At 38.9% G+C, this 16127-nt stretch overlaps 1 protein-coding gene and 1 long non-coding RNA gene across 4 annotated transcripts; both read right to left on the minus strand.

Moving 5' to 3' along the window:
• Window positions 1-1447: 1447 nt before the first annotated feature.
• Window positions 1448-2310, minus strand: LOC149989300 (uncharacterized). The gene is made up of 2 exons (XR_016503172.1): window positions 1961-2310; window positions 1448-1859 (listed from the first exon to the last, which is right to left on the minus strand). It is a non-coding gene; the product is annotated as an uncharacterized LOC149989300 (long non-coding RNA).
• A 951-nt stretch (window positions 2311-3261) lies between these two features.
• Window positions 3262-8139, minus strand: LOC112282243 (transcription factor EAT1). 3 transcript variants are annotated; one of them, XM_024519646.2, is made up of 7 exons: window positions 8012-8139; window positions 7595-7648; window positions 6142-6257; window positions 5265-5672; window positions 4443-5096; window positions 3835-4296; window positions 3262-3664 (listed from the first exon to the last, which is right to left on the minus strand). In XM_024519646.2, the coding sequence occupies exons 2-7, from the start codon at window positions 7614-7616 to the stop codon at window positions 3578-3580; spliced, it is 1749 nt and encodes a 582-aa protein (XP_024375414.1). In that variant the 5' UTR covers window positions 7617-7648; window positions 8012-8139; the 3' UTR covers window positions 3262-3577. The 3 variants fall into 3 exon arrangements, with proteins under 3 accessions (XP_024375414.1, XP_024375411.1, XP_090106748.1); XM_024519643.3 differs by lacking the exon at window positions 8012-8139 and having other exon boundaries at window positions 6142-6270; window positions 7595-7773; XM_090250622.1 differs by lacking the exon at window positions 8012-8139 and having other exon boundaries at window positions 7595-7759.
• Between the last annotated feature and the right edge of the window lie 7988 nt (window positions 8140-16127).

The following is a 16127-nucleotide window of genomic DNA, read 5'->3' on the forward strand; positions in this document are numbered from 1 at the left end:
AATTTCAGAGACATTGTGGGAGTGGTACGTGTGGGAAGCAAAGTGGGGCGCCATTCTCCAGGCCCTGCACTTTGGTTGTGGTGATGGTGGTGGTTTTATTTTATCTTATTTTATTTATTTGAAATTGCGTGCATTCCGACATTTGTCTGTGGCCCGATTCGCCGTGTTCTGGCCCATCTCGGCTGCCTCGGAGAGCTGTGTGAAGACATGCTTGGAGTGGCTCCTCTTTGTTTCTCATGAATCCAACTGTTCAACGTTGCTTTTATTTTGCCGCGGATGTGTTTGTGGACCATCGATGAACGCCGAATCGCCTCCCTTGATTGTGCGGCCAACTTCGGTGACTGTCTCGGCTGCGATCTGCGATTTCATGCGGATTCCTCCACCAGCGCATTGCTCAGCTGATTGACAAAACACCGTCCAAGCAAGTATTTGTAGCTGACGCTTGCGACACCCGTGTTCGTCATTGTTCTACACCCCGGCTTGGTTGCAACTTGCTTTCATTTCGGTGACACAGATTGAGATTGCGTCACCGCATGTTGTCGGGATCATGTCGAAGATCATGCCGAGCGATGGCAGGGATAGAATAAAACATGGAGTTGCAGAGAAGTAGGTCTGGATAGGCAAATGAGGGTATTCGGAGTAATGTGAGATGTACCTTCGAGGATAACCTCGGTTCAGAAATTCTTGTATCGCAGGACTAGCAGCACCCGCTGGATGTCAGCAACATCATGCTCATCTTGTGGAATTCTGAAAACTGCCTCACACGGGTGAAGCTCTGTCGATTACGACAACGAGGAAGCATGTCGTTGATTTTGAGCGAGTGATGGATTGTGCACGCTTCTGACATGGATCGCATCCTTTCGGGATGATTAGTCAAGTGATTTTCGCCGGCAGTACGAGCAGCTTCGAGGGCCTCGCTGAATACTTTCAATTTCTGCAAACATTCCAATCATATACGGAAGACAAATTTTGTGAACTCCCTATTGAATGTGCACTGCTCTTGGTCTCAAAATTGTTGGTTCTGGACTTGAACTGCATGCATGTGGAGGTGCAAGTAATCGTGAGTGTTGCTCCTAATCTTTGCTCTAGATCGATATTGACGTTTTCCCTGTGTCCATCCTTGTTGGAACTCTTCTTCGACAATTTCCCGCGTACAGGACATTTGCTTGCTGCTAAGGATCTTTGACTGCGCCGTACTCAATTCACTTAGCAACCGAACTCTAGAGCTTCAAAATTTGCCAATGTTACTAGTTCTTCCACGTACATCCCAGAATTGACTCGTTTGTTTGTGGGATGGATTTGATTCGTTATAAATGGCAAGTTAAGGGAGAACGTATGAAAGCAGCATCAGAATTTACTACCTTGAGGACCGCGTTTTTATGATATCAGTTATAGATATACACCGAACTAATTGCAATTCGACGGATTCACAGTGAGATTAAGCAGGTGGGGGGTAATGCAAAGAAAATGGTGATGAAATTGAGCATTTTGTACATGTTCACAGTGTTGTTCTCGCTTAGCACTTTTCCAATTGCATTATCGCCAAAGAGTTGAAGGTTCTTGGGTTGTATATAACTTGCTTGTGGATGCGTTTCTTGTTACGGAAGACCTTCACTACTCGAACTGCATTGTACAGTTGATTTTAATTGCTCGTCTTAAGCTATTTTTCTTAAAGACCCTTGAAATCTTCAATCTATAAATGACCCGGAAGCAGCCTATCACCTTTTTGTCCCCTCTGTCTTCATCGGAGCCAGTCTTGTTTTCGCCGTCCGCTGGAAGCCTGGATCTTTCGGAGTACAAGGTCTAAAGATGTGTCTTCGTGGTGAAGTATTTCTCGCTCCTTAAACTTTGCCCTTAACCTGCACCATGCAAACGCCAGAGCATTATTCCCCGCACCCAACTCCACGTAGCAGGAGTAATTGGGCACCCATGACAACAATTACAAAACAACATTCCTCACCTCCATAAAATGGTAGTTGTTTCTGTAAAGCCTGACATAAGAAAGATCGACAGCTACCTTCGGACCTGTAAACTGCTCGCTCGCTCGCTCACATGGTATGAAAACTCCAGCGCCGTTAGATGAGTCGCCGGTATTAGACCCACCCTCAAGTGCAACGCAGATTCCAAGGCTTGCAGCTGCAGGTTTTCAGTGCGTCACAATTTCATAAAAAACTTGAATCGCTCAAGGTTGCTAGCTATCCCTGTTCTTAAATGTACTCAGCTTTCTCTTTAATGCCAAGGGATTCCGAATTCTATCAGTACTCAACCTGGTTCGGCAAAGCGATGCTAACGAACTCCAGTGCACGCTTCTGGAGCCAGTCTTGCACGGTACTCTTGATGAACAGAGTATTAAGTTTTTGTACGGAGTTTTCTCTCTGTGAGCGAGAGAGGGCTTCATCCATTTTGCGAAGTCTTCCCCTTGATGGGAAGTCCTTTCACCAGCCAGACTTCGACTTGGACAGAATTAGGGCGGGTCGTCAGTGCAGATCACTCGTCAATGTTGGAAACTCCAGAGGTTGACCTAAGTCGCAGTTGAGCGTGACTGAGAGTCTGCTATTTGCTGTACTCTGTAGTCTGATGTTGATGCTGCGTTGACACTGGTTTTGTTCCTGTGCGGGAGATTCTGCGTTCTGACGCTTGCCACAGTGGTGTGTAGCTTTAGGAGGCGAGCCGGGAAACTGTGGAAGATGACGACGGGAGCTTGTTTCATGTCCATTTTGGTAGGGAGCGAGAGCAAGAGCAAAAGCAAGAGCCAGAGCCAGAGCGCGCGGGCCAGAGACAGCGAGAGAGAGAGAGAAATTTCGTAAGGTCTGACGTGAGAAATAATGGGCATCTCTTCTTAACTTGCTGTTAGCAAAGAATATCAGATGATATTCTGTTAGCAATGAATATCATCTGTTAGCAAAGAATAACATGAGAATTACTTCATAATAATGATGCTCAGTGAAATACGTGTTCGGGAGTTTAGGATGGATTTGCTGGTTACATGCAGCAAGCGAGACATTCTGCATTGGCAATATTCGTTGCATTCACTTCCAGATTGAATACCGTACTCGACAGATGAGCTTGGGAGAGAGGTAATACGATGTTAACGTGCGATGTTGAGAAATCGAGTAAGTGCCAAGATCATAGCACTTCATCGTGTTTACGTTTAGGATCATCATCTGTGATGCCTGTAAAAAGTTAAGGATATCTTAATTAGCAGATCATGCTAGGTGTATTCTGCCAGTCATAACTAAGGCTGAACGTCTCGATGGAGTATGCCTAACTAGAATTTAGATTTTGTCATTTCTCTACGGGTGGTACCCGGAATTAAAAACTGTACAACGTTTATGACTCTGTAAAGCTTTAACTAACTTCTGTCCGCTCAATTTGACTAATTGTACAACTCTGATAAATTGCATCACGAAACAGGTTGACCGGCTCTATAATATTGTGGCCAGATACCTGTACTGTAAGGGTGCACTTTTCTTAGGCTCTCTAACGCTTTTCGTACCCATACAAAGTGAATGTATAATTTTGTACTAGTGGAACTCGTCTACCCCTTTAGAGTCTCCAATTACGGAGCAGGTGGTATCTATTGATTGATGACGAAGTGGCGATCAAGAGCATCCAGCAGCTTTACCGCAATATACCCTGCAAATGTAGAGGATCCCTCCAGGATCTGCACTTATCACCCACTCAAACAAAAACCATTTCTTCGTGAGTTCTAAATTATCTGGACCCTAGTATCTTTATACTCTAACACATAAAATCGTTCAAAGACTCCGGAAAAAGAAGATATACAAACATTTATGCCCAACCATTTCGAAGCAAAGTTCTAGCAAAACTGACCTTCGTATTGAAGAGGAAAACATCGTGTTCGCCAATGGTAGCGCCACTGGCTTGAAGAAGATCCAATTGGAGCTCTTGTAGCACGGAGATGACATCAAATACTAGGCAGGTTTTTCCTCTCCTCTGGTTTACTTTTATTGTCACCTCGTCGTGGACTATGCGCACATCCACATGTGTTCCGTTTTGTGAAGTTCTTTGAAGCCAGGAAGATCTCAGTTGTGAGCCATCCGCAGAAAAGGTGTCATTGCCTTTTTGCATCACAAGATGCCCGTTAGAAGCATTTTCAGGCGTGCAGGCCCCTGGATAAGTGTCTGTGGCGTCCAAGGATCGCCGTCGCTTTGCGCCACTGGAATCACCCGCTGCTCGTCTCTTCTCTTGCACCAGCAGCTGCAATTCTTGAACTGTCCTTTTGAGTTCTTTCACGTACTCAATAGCATCTGCTACTATCGATGCCCTGTCCGCCTGCCATCACGGCATTCGTGTTAAAATCCTTTAATTACAGTGGTGTTCCTTGTCTCACAAGTACACTTGAGTCTACTTTAGAGTTGGAAATCCATCCCATTATTAATGCTTTTTCTGGAAAACATTAGGGTTCTGTAATCATATACCTTCGTTGGATTAGGCACCAACGAGCGTAGAGTTTGATATTTCTCATTAAGGTATTCTCGCCTCTGTCGTTCGGTTGCAAAATGGTTGACTCCCCGCGGCTCTCCTTTGGCCGATGCAGCTCCGAGCTCCCGCTTGGATCCATACACTATATTTTTGCCGCTCAAGACTTCTCTCTCTTGGTCCAGATCCACTAGTGTAGCTGGTCCACCATGCCTCGAGGCCTCTGGAGTATTTCCTCGCGATAAGTTGTGGAAAAAGCCTTGTGAGGAATTTTGTGAGTGATGAGCAAGAAGAGGATCAACGCCGATGCTTCTGTTATCAGTATTGACTGGACCTGAGATTGTGGAAGTCGAATACCAGGGACCTTTCCCTCTGATGCCTGTTGTATAGCCAAAGCTTGGTATGAGAGATGTCGAGGTACTTCTGGGAAACTGGAAGAGATTTAGTAAATCAGATTCGCCGGGAAATTTTGCACCGCTGCCATATGGTGCGTTTCGAAAGCGATCGGCACTGTAACTTTGATTGAACTCATGCGCTTCAGTTTGAGCCTGGTTATATATCTGCTGTACTTGTTGTTGCTGCTGAAGGTGGACCATTTCTTGTAAAACGTTAAGACTGTCTTCCCAAGCCCCATGACTTGCTGTAGCTGGAACCTGACATAAGTTGGCCTTGAGTGTTTGCGATTTGTACATCTAAAGAATTTTAACATCTTGAACTGTGACTTACAATGTGCAGACCTTCCAAGTTCCAACTGATATTCAGGAAGCATAAGCATGTATATCCAAACCCTTCCAACAAAATTTATCTGGAATGCAATATACCTGGGAATTAGCATCCGATAGTTGAGCCTGCTGGGTTTGCGAATGCTGTTGGAGCATTTCCTGAAGCAGATGATTATGATCATCCCCAACTTCGTATGCAGTAGAGTTCAAGTCTCCCGTGAAAGTACCCGTCAGGTTTTGCTCCACGGCTGGTTCCATTCCATTTGACGGTAACTCACCTAACCCAGGGAAGCTCGCTGATGGATCTAGTCTATCCATTGTTCCACCAAAATTCAGCATCATATTGCGCCCGGCGGCCTCAGGTGCTTCACTTTCAACCTCAAATGTCGATTCCTGGGTCCCATTGAAGTACCGCGAATCATCATATGTCATATTATTTTGGCTGTTATATCGGTGCATGTTGTCTTTAGGTCGAGATGGCCTCGAACTCAACAGCTGACTGGAAACCTGCAGGGACAGTCCATAATACAACCGTGCATAGAATGTTCGCTCTTAGCATTTGTTGCTGGAGGATTGGGAATAGATGCGTTGGTCAAAGTCATTATTTTACTGATCTACGCTTAGGACACCCTAGTAATGAACTCTCAGAAGTTACATTATGTATGATTCGTAAAATGTATGCCCCACTGAACTCAAGTATTATTTCTTTTGATTTATAACCAATCGACCGTTCCCTGATTTTTGTGTACTTACAAATAGAATTATCAAATCTTGTTGTGCTGTCACGGAACAAAATTTATGATATTCATTTACGAACTGTATCGATTTTATTTTTTGAGGTCTTGTTAGGGGCGATTACTATCTGATTAGATATGTCCAGTGATTCGCTGGTTACCGGCTGGTCCAAAGCAGCAATTCACATCATAGCCTGGCTGTTAGTTAATGAAAAGTACGGAGGGCTGATATGTTGACGCACGTTGATTTCGTGATCAAGGATCTCCGGTGAGGTAGGCGTCTTAGGCAGAATCGAGGGACTCCTCTCGAGGTCGTTTGCATGACTCCTCGCTCGCTCTTGAAACTCTCTTTCACAATCTGCAAGGCCCGACTACAGACCAATCAAACACCCTCGTCAGCCGATAGCGGTTGGAATCCGTCATGACCATATGAAGGGCTGTGACAATCCACGTTGGTTTGTTTCCACACTAATCTGAGACTCATTGGTCGGAGCAAAGTAGGATGATACATAACACACTGTTGCGAGGGAATTAGTTTAATTGTAACCGACACATCTCAGTAACGTCTACGTATGCTGATTTTGAAGAGATGAAAGAGAGCATCGATGCCAATGTCATAACTGGATCACGGTTTCTAGTTATTAATTCTCTGTGTAGTTCTAAGTTTGGATCCTTCCGAGAAACAATTGAAAGACATCCACGAGTACTTACAATGGACCACAATTATTCGGAGAGCTGGGCGGTGATAAAGAAAAAAAACTGTATTTGATGTCGATAGGACAGAATGGCTAGTGTGGAAAATCGTCCGAACATTGACAACGTCATTTTGAGGTCAGCTAAATTGTAGAATCGTTCTTGGCTAATGATGTTACGTAAGCGGGCTCTAAAGACTCATCTTGGTTCTGATCGTGCAATAAAGAAAGCTCTCAGTACTAACACAGGTCTAGTGCGGAGATAATGTGATTGTATCCCTGCAGGAGAGTGAAACCTTGAGCACTCAACAATCTAGCCACTCGATGCTAAACATCACGATTCCAGAGCGACCTTGCGCTAATGAGAATCATGAAACTTCTTACAATCAGCGGATTACGCGGGTTTGTTCAGGGGGCACATTAATCTTCTAAGCAGAACTCATTTCGTTCCTTCATATCAGTTGAGAAGGTCTACTAAGCACGATTCGGCTAATCTTGTAGTTAGTTATCTATATGCACGGATAATGGTAAAGCAAGTTTTCACTTGATCTCTAATCTGGAGTCTGACCCAGTCATTTGAGGATTTAGATCACCAGGATCTCCTCAGAGACAGAAAGTGAATGACCTACTAGTGGATAAGTTCCACGCAGAGTTGGTTTTTTTTCATTCTTCACCTTTTTTTTTTTTTTTTTTTTTTTTTTTTTTGTCTTTCCACAAATCGGATAGCGCAGAACCAAAAGACTTGAGGTCGGAAGTACAGCTATAGTTTCTCACACCGATATCTGGAAATTTTTGATCTAGTCAAGTACTTTCGAAAAATAAGCTAAAAGTCGCTTCTCGTCTCTATTATGTTCACAGTATCAATCCAGCAAGAGCCTTGGCTCTTCAAGCGCCCGCACAATTCTTCACAGGGTTACCAACCTTTTGTGTAAAGATGGACAGAGAAGGGGTAATCAGATAAAGAGGGCTTAACCACATCGAAGGATGCTTCCAGGTTGTTTACCTCTGATCCATGTCGCAGGCATTCTCTACCAGCCTCCCGAGCAGAGAGTGTAGTCTGCGGGCACATTGACGTGCTCTTAAAGAAAACCTCTTCACTTCAATGAACGATTAGGCACTCAGAGACAGCCTACGGTGCTAAACATCAACAACTCAAGACATGGAAGAACTCCCAACAAAAAGAAGAAAAAACTCCTAAAACACCTGGAACAGAAGGTAATCTGTAAGCCTAGAGTTAGAAACTAGGGGCTCCTATGGAGATCAGAGATGGAACAGGAAACACAACAAAATACAACACACAAACTTTAAGCCATAGTTTCTGGCGTCTATCCACTGCGAGGTGACTTCCAGGAGAGGTTAATGGATAAGAGGTGGGTGAGCACTCGGTAGCGACGACGACCAGAGCAAGAAATGAAGAAACCTTGGCCGCGTCTTCTTCTTCTTTGCGACTGGAATCACTAAAGCTGCCTCTGACACATCCCCTTGATCAGCCCTTGCCCGTCGCTTTGTGCGTCTGATATTGTCTTCCCGGACCCAGTAGCACTTGCTACCAAAATCCGACGGTGGTAGCTGACGGTCAAGACGCCGTGACCCTACCATGAGCCTCGGTTGCCGCCCATGTTCCCCTTTTCGCCGTCACCGGTATGCATTATACACTATAAGCCTTGAATGTCTTGCTCCACGCCAACTCTTTCTGCTCGTTTTGGATCAAGTGCCGCGCCACAGCATGCAGGTCTTCGTCTATACATAGCGTGATGTTTCCGACTTCGGTCGCTTGAGGGATTACATCTCATGCCAGGAACCGCGTCCATCTTTCATTGGGGGCCATTCTTGCAACCTACCGTCGCGCGTAATAACCCGTTTCGTCCTCTTCCGACTTGCACATCATCCCTGGCTTAAATAGGCAGCGATATTCACCTGGTCCTGCCTTGAAATACGATCGGGGTGGTTCGGATTCACCTCGTCTCCTCATCCCCCGCGAAACGCCGTCCTGCAGAGCTGTCAACAAAATTATTCTCCCAGGATCATGTGTTAATGCTTAGGATAGAAATTATCAACATATGTTCCCTTTCTGAAGCTTTTTAGGTACCCTGTCACAGTTCTTGCTTTCTTATACTTTCGAGTACATTGTGGTGGTTACGGTAACTGGCGCTGAGGTATCATCTGTAATTAGGGGTGGCCGCGATCGTAGCGCGCCTAGGCCCCTCGATAGTATCTACATGTACAAGCTGAATCGAGGGAGGCGCAGCTGACGAGAACTGGTGCAACATAACGATGTCAAATTAAGTGCAAGACCAGAGCATGATCAGGTAGAATCCACAGCCGGATCTGGCCAGTGAAAAAGATATACAAGACAATGTGTTCATTGTCTGGACAAAGGAGAACCAGTGCCGGGCCGCGTTTCACTGTTGGTAGACTGAGACTGGATTCATTCCTATCAATGAATCAGCTGGAGAAAAATTATTTGAGACGAAACTGTCAAGTACTACAGACAAGCTTGACATGCTGACACTGGTGTCCACATGCATCCATTATCATTGTAATATTTCTACCACTAGTGCTAGCCTCGGTCTGTAGGATTTATTAGTGAAGACGGTCTCAACTTCTTCTGTAGACCTTAAGCGACCTGTGTTGTGTTTACGTAATGGGGTGGGGTTGCAAAGTAAACTGTGTATATCTGGGACAATTCAAATCATGTCCTCAAGGGCTTGGCGAATTGTGCGCGTGGTTTTTGCCGATACTTGCTGACCTTGTTACCGGCAAATGTACCAAAGGGAGTCATTGGGGAGCCTGGGCAGCCACACAATGTTGCTGACAACCCTTTGCAAATGACTGCTAACTGCATCATCTTTAAGCACTTGGATTCTTTGAAGTGAAAAAAACTCGTAGGGCTGACCAGGGTGCTTGATTAACATGTGCTGCACCTCTTGGGGAGAGCGCTGGAGTGAGCTGCCAAGTGAATAATGGGCCACCAGGTCACCCCCAGGTATGTACGATGAAGCGCATAAACGCTTGACACCAAAACTGAGATGTTACATCATCGTGAGTGGCTTCCAGCTACTTCTGTAAAGATTCTATACGTTTAATTCTTCGTTACTCAACTGTACACCGCCACTCCAAATCAGAATGTCCTCGCACAACTTGTTTAACTTGAGTAACATAATTTGACTCGGGTCTAAGGATTAATGCTGGGGTGGTCCTGGAATGTAGACGCTGGGCCGGTCCTTCAAACTATGATAGACAGTTTCTTTCAATGGCCTTATTAAGAAAAGGATGTAGACCACTGCACAGACATACGGTTCAAGCTGGACGACACATGTATTAGGTAAGCTGTGGCAACGTAGATAAGACTGCGTAGATACATTGACTCCAGCCGAAGGACAAGAAACATGTGGAAACATGTACGTATGCAGAAACATACACCACATGCAGACAATTAATCGGTCTAGGGGAGACAGCAAATTTCTACCGTGAATCCCACCCAGAGATTGCTTCAGCGAAATCGACCTGCAGTTCACACTGAAAGTCTCCTTTTTTGTAGTTCAATAAAAATAAAAAATAAATAAAAATAAAAATAAAAATCTAAGCGGAACTCTGGGGATACTCATATTCATCACAAACCATTCAACTTACTGCATAAGCTTGTTATCCAGCTAATGGAAAATCCAGTGGGTTCTGGTGACCGAACCCAAAACCAACGCAGGGACTCAACCAAAACCTGATCAACGAGGCCAATTTTGCATTTGACCAAATTGACTCTCGCCAGCAAACAAGATTTGGCTACTAGTACACCTTTAGGGAATGGTCTGCTGATAGTTTCACTGTTTCATTCACATCGTACTCCATGATACACAAGTTAGATTGAACCCTAACATGATGATGGCCAAGTCTTCAGAGAAGTACCCCCCTCCCCACCCCCCCCCCCCCCCCCCTCCCTTCCCATGTTCGGGCTTCAACTCACCCATACATGTGGTGGATCACTGGCTGGCTAGAGGCGATTCGGCACCAGAATATTCAGCTAGACTCCAAAGCACTGAGAGCTGTAACGGTCATCCAGGCGCAACCTTGTCGGATGCATGATAAGGTTGTGCTTCAAGCCCAATCGGTTGCTAGAATTCGGAACTTTAGAACTTGACCTGAAAGGTTCCAGTGGGGTCATCTGTGCCACTGTTTATTTTTCCAGTGCTAAGTATATGAGTACAGTTAGAAGGATAAGCATTGGCCCCCTTTTGTCAAGCTCGATCGAATGAATGTGTGTACCAACCAACCAACTGGGTAAGTTGGTTTTTTTATTTTATATTTTATGAATGATCTCGCCGAAGCTCCATAAGCTCGTCGCAAGTGCGATTAGTACTGCGGCGTTATGTCTGTCTCAGATGTAGAGACACGTAACTTTAACTTTATGCACAATTGTAACCAAGCAAAATCCCCACTCCAGGTTCCCCTACAATCATAAGACGGCATCATCCGGCCATGTAAATTGTGTCGCCTCTCCAGAGACGGTGAACAATTGCTGAGGTTGTGATCGGACATGGAAGTTACCCGCTGCTAAACACACAAAATGCTTTTGGGTCCCTTCACTTCTTCTTCTTCTGCTTTCCTCCTTCAATTAATTCTATGGTTTCTGCTAGTTTCTTTTTTCTTTTTCTTTTGAATACGTTGTGGGACGAAGGTTCTAGATGTGTGTTGCACTTTGATGATTCATTGTGCGTTTTCTTAATTGTTTGTTTGTTTTTTTATTTATGGTTTAAATTATTTTTATTTTCTATTTTTAATTTTTAAAATCACATTTTTTGGTAGTAATAATAAAAATCATGATAAAAATAAGCTTTTATATGAATTTTTCATTCACAACAATCAAAGTGGAAACTTGTATTATCATTCATGGAAAAAATCTATAAGAATTTTAGTTCATATATTTATTTATTTCAGATTTTTAATGTGAATTTTTAATTAAAAAAATACAAGTAATTTTTTTGACCTATACAAGGACTTATTTATGTCTTTTTTTATAACTTTTGTTTGGAATCTAAAGATATTTTAAGTTCTTAATTTATTTTCTACATTTATAGGTAAATTAGAAAATAAATAAATAATATTTTTATAGATATATTTGTATACTGATAATATTTTAAAAATACACATATTTTTTCACCACAAAAATATTGGCCATAGAAGTTAAAAACCAACCTACTCCAAGTCATTAGGTTTCAATCTTTACTTAGAAAAATATTAAATAAATGATAATAATATCTCAATATATTACAATTTAATTTTAAACATGTAAATATAATAACATATTTATAATGTAAAACAAATCAAGAAATAATTTAGTATTAGTACAATGGTTGAAAGCATATTCCAACAGGTTTTTGGAAATTTTTATTTATTAGAATTTATATTTTATAATAAAAAGATTAAAATAAAATTTTACTATTTAATGAACTTTTATAACATGGATAAATTTTGATATACTTAGATGATAAATTCACATCACATGTGTAAAATAGATTAAAAAAAAAAATTGTTAAAATAAAAACATTGATCTTTTGATACATATGAAAATTTATATATAGTATTTCTATAACCAATGTTATTTAATGGCAAACAAATTTCTTGTTAATGTTGTCTAAATATTATTTTGATATAACAACATCTTAATAAGAAGTGACTTCTTAATGTGTTTTATTACTAAAAATTAAAATAAAAAATTTGGAATGATTTGATTTGAAAATCTTGATCTTTGTAATATAAATAAAATTTTAAAATAATTATTTATCCCTCCTACCAATAGAGTACATTGTACCAATATTTGACAAACTCATGCTTGTTAAGGACTTGGTTACAAAAGCCTTTGCTATTTGTATTAAGAATCTTGAGAGAATCAAAGAGTTATATCATTAAATCATTACCAACATCCAAAATAATTAGGTAAGGATGACAACATCATACCAAAAGAAGTACAAAGCTTAGAAGTTCAACAAGAAAGACCTTATAATTTGGTGTTTTAAAGATACAAAAATTTGCAACTCTAAATTTGATGCCGTTTGGCACAAACTATCTAGGATATAACTTGAGTTGCCTAATAATACAATATTACTAATCAATTAAGACAACTGAGATCTTTGTATTACTATTGTAAATACAAATAAACTTTGTTTATACAACCTTGTGATTTTGGCTCCTATAAATCTACAAGCCATCTTATCTTGCTCCAAGACATTAGTCAAATTCTTGAAAATAGAAGTGATGCTAATACCTCCACATTATCCTGCAATCATAATCATGAATTATATCCAATACATCCTTTCAAGCTTATGGTAGCACATATCACCACCTTATTATTTAAATAGAATATAATTATAAAACATCTTGTCTTGTTAGTAATAAAAATAGAAACTTTCATGATGGCATTTAAAAAACTTCAAATCAATGAAGCTCCTTATAGAAATATCTTGTACCATTAGTTTTTAGTCTTATGATCAATCAACATTGATAATCCTTACACTATATCTCTTGCACTTCACCTTGTATTGTTATCTTTTCATGCTTTTGATCATTTTTATACTTTATTATTCTTCTTCTTTCTATATGTAATAGAACAATGGCCTCATTCACATTATATGCAGTTCTTTACATTGCTTAAAATCCAAGTTTGGATGGATATGAAAGATTACATGTGAATAGACAATATTGAACTAGGTAGTTTTTATCAACACTTGTTTGCCAACATTAACAAAACTTGGTGTAAAAAATTTGTAGAGAGTATAATTTACTGCAACTCCATCAAGAAATAATACATAAACATAATGGAGGTTGAAGACATCTTATGAAACATAAAATACCTTTATGCAATGTATGGATTTATATTCTTAGAAATAATGTGTTATAAGCTTAAGTATGAGTGCCCTCATTAATTCCAAGACCAAGACAAGCTAAGATTACAATATTCATACCTACAAGATTCAATGTAACCTTGATGAATTTATGTGCATGTATAGAATTCTTACATTGGTATTTTTTTGCAAAAAAAATCAACTTCATATCAAGGTCATAGTAGATATTTATATTTTAGCTAAAGATAATAAAAAAATAAATTAAAAAAAGATAATTTATAATGCATTCACGTATAAGTTGTAATATCTAAGGGACAATCCATATTTGTATGGTACCATTAGCTTACTTCTTATAAATTAAATACACAAGTCAAATACTATGTCACAAAGTTCTAGTGCCCTCTATCTTGGCTTACAATGAAGAAAATCTGAAATAAGGAATGATGCTTAGTTCAAATGACAATATAAAGAATACAAAAGCAAACCTAAGCAAAAAAAAAAAAAAAAAAAAAAAAAAAAAAAAATCCCGCACAAAACTTTATGTTAAGACAATAAAAATTGACACCACACTACCTCAACATAGTCTTAGGAGGTAAATTGAGAGGAGAAAGTCTACAATACTTGTTTACAACATGAAATACTAAAACACACCAACCAAGAATTAGTTTTTTTGGAAGCATTATAGAGCACAAGATTACAAAACAATGATAAAGTTATTTGAGCCACAATTAAAGAATATACAAGACTTTCTACATTATTATAAGTCCAATTTAACAAATTATAAAAGACATTATAGGAGTTGCAAAATGCATTGTCTATTTCCATAAGCATCAAAGATTTAAAAGATACATAATGCAAGAGTGACAACTAACATCTTTAGCTCAAGAAATATGATTGGATAATATTGCAATATAAACATGAGATTGCAATACTTACATATAAGCACAAAAGGGGATATACAAGCATTATATGATAAGCTTCAAGCGACAAGAAAAAAATAAAATAACTTAAAAGTTATGAAAAATATTATGCAAACTCAAATAAAGGAGTAATAAGCAACAAATATGAAGTTACATAGGGCAAAGAAAGTAGCTAAGTTTGGAATTAAAGATTTATAAGTAAAGCTTAAAAAAATAGCCTAGATAATGGATATATTTGTGCATAGAGAAATTCAACTCGCACTAATAGAAAAGAATTATTCAAAGTCATTCCAACTCAAAGTCAATTCCAAATATAAAGAAGAGTGGCTCATATCAAAGATACTACAAGATACCAACATCCATACTAAAACACCTCATCTTAAGCAATCTTGCAAAGATACAAGTTTATTACATAATTCTTTCAACAAAGTAGCTCATTACAAGTATATATTGTAGGTCTTGGATAGTGCCTTGAATCCAAAATGTAACTTGTAAGAAATCCAAAATGCTTTTAGGTATAAGAAACTAACATTAATAGGTTGGCATAGGCATCAACTTGTAGAATGGACAACTAGATACATACTCAATGACAAAGATTAAAGTAACAATTCAAATAACAAAAGTGAAGATGTATTGGTTGCTAAAAATCCAATTTTAAAATATTTTTTCAATCATGTATAACTTGAAGAATGGTATGCCACAATTATAAACATGATAGATTGTTTGTTATAAGCATAGTCAATAAATTAGTTAGTTTTTAATATATAAATTCATACATTATACATACAAAGAAAACATCAGTGCATGCATCAGGGCATGGCTAATACAATACATCATTAGTATTATGGTAAAAAATTGCCTTATAAGGTTCAAACTTTTTCTTGTAAAACCATGCCAAAGACTTCCACGCATCACCAATATCTTGAAAACATGATGTTAGATACCTCAAAAGATGAAATGTTACTTGATAGAGCAATAAAATGATACAAGGACAAAATAATGAGCAGAAAAAAAAGAAAAATACTAATGATGCTTCTACAAAATGCAAATGCATCTTTCAAGTATGGACAAAAGAAACAAGATATTTAAAGATTGGAGAAATATCACAATATGTAGTCAAAAATTAGTGGAATAAGTATAATGTTATCAAATAATAAAATTTTATGATAGAGTGTTATTGGACTAATGCTACAGACATATATATTTATTTATTTTAATAATTATCTAGATAATATTAATTAGTAGAAGTAGGTAAAAATAGATTAATTTCATAATATCTTGTAGAAAACTTCTTAAAAGCTTTATAGATGTGGTTTCACCTTTAAATGTATTTATAAGTGATTGATAGGTTAGAAGATTGGCCAACAAGTTAAGCACATCTTGAATTTATTGATAGCTTATAGTATATGCTAACAATGTGGTGCATATATAAGAAACTTGTCTTATAAGTTGATGCACATGTCTTACAAATTGGACACAAGTTAAAGGTCTTATAAGATGTTGCCATGTAGCTCTTAAATATATAGTATATATAAATGCAAGAGTGAAGCCTTCTTTACTCTTGTCAACTCTTTTGTTGCTTCTAGTCTAATTTTAAACTTTGTTAGTTTTTTAGTCTTTATAAATAGATATTCCACTTTTTTAAAAAATATACATACTTTCTTGTTTTTATTTTATTATCTTTCTTTGATATTTATCTCATTTGTTAATATATATATTTTTAAATTATTATCTTTGATAAATTGATAATAATATATTTATAATATTAAAATTTTATCTT

This window comes from Physcomitrium patens, chromosome 5, assembly GCF_059467195.1.
Source record: "Physcomitrium patens ecotype Gransden chromosome 5, ASM5946719v1, whole genome shotgun sequence".
NCBI lineage: Eukaryota > Viridiplantae > Streptophyta > Bryopsida > Funariales > Funariaceae > Physcomitrium > Physcomitrium patens.

Bases quoted from the DNA above. Each gene is read 5' to 3' on its own strand.
- LOC112282243 (XM_024519643.3), bottom strand. From the start codon at position 7,660: ATGTGCCCGCAGACTACACTCTCTGCTCGGGAGGCTGGTAGAGAATGC. The intron at 6,271-7,594 runs GTAAACAACCTG...ATTGGTCTGTAG, and splicing joins GCCTGCGACATGGATCAGAG to TCGGGCCTTGCAGATTGTGA. The intron at 4,297-4,442 runs GTATATGATTAC...CCGTGATGGCAG, and splicing joins TGGTGCCTAATCCAACGAAG to GCGGACAGGGCATCGATAGT.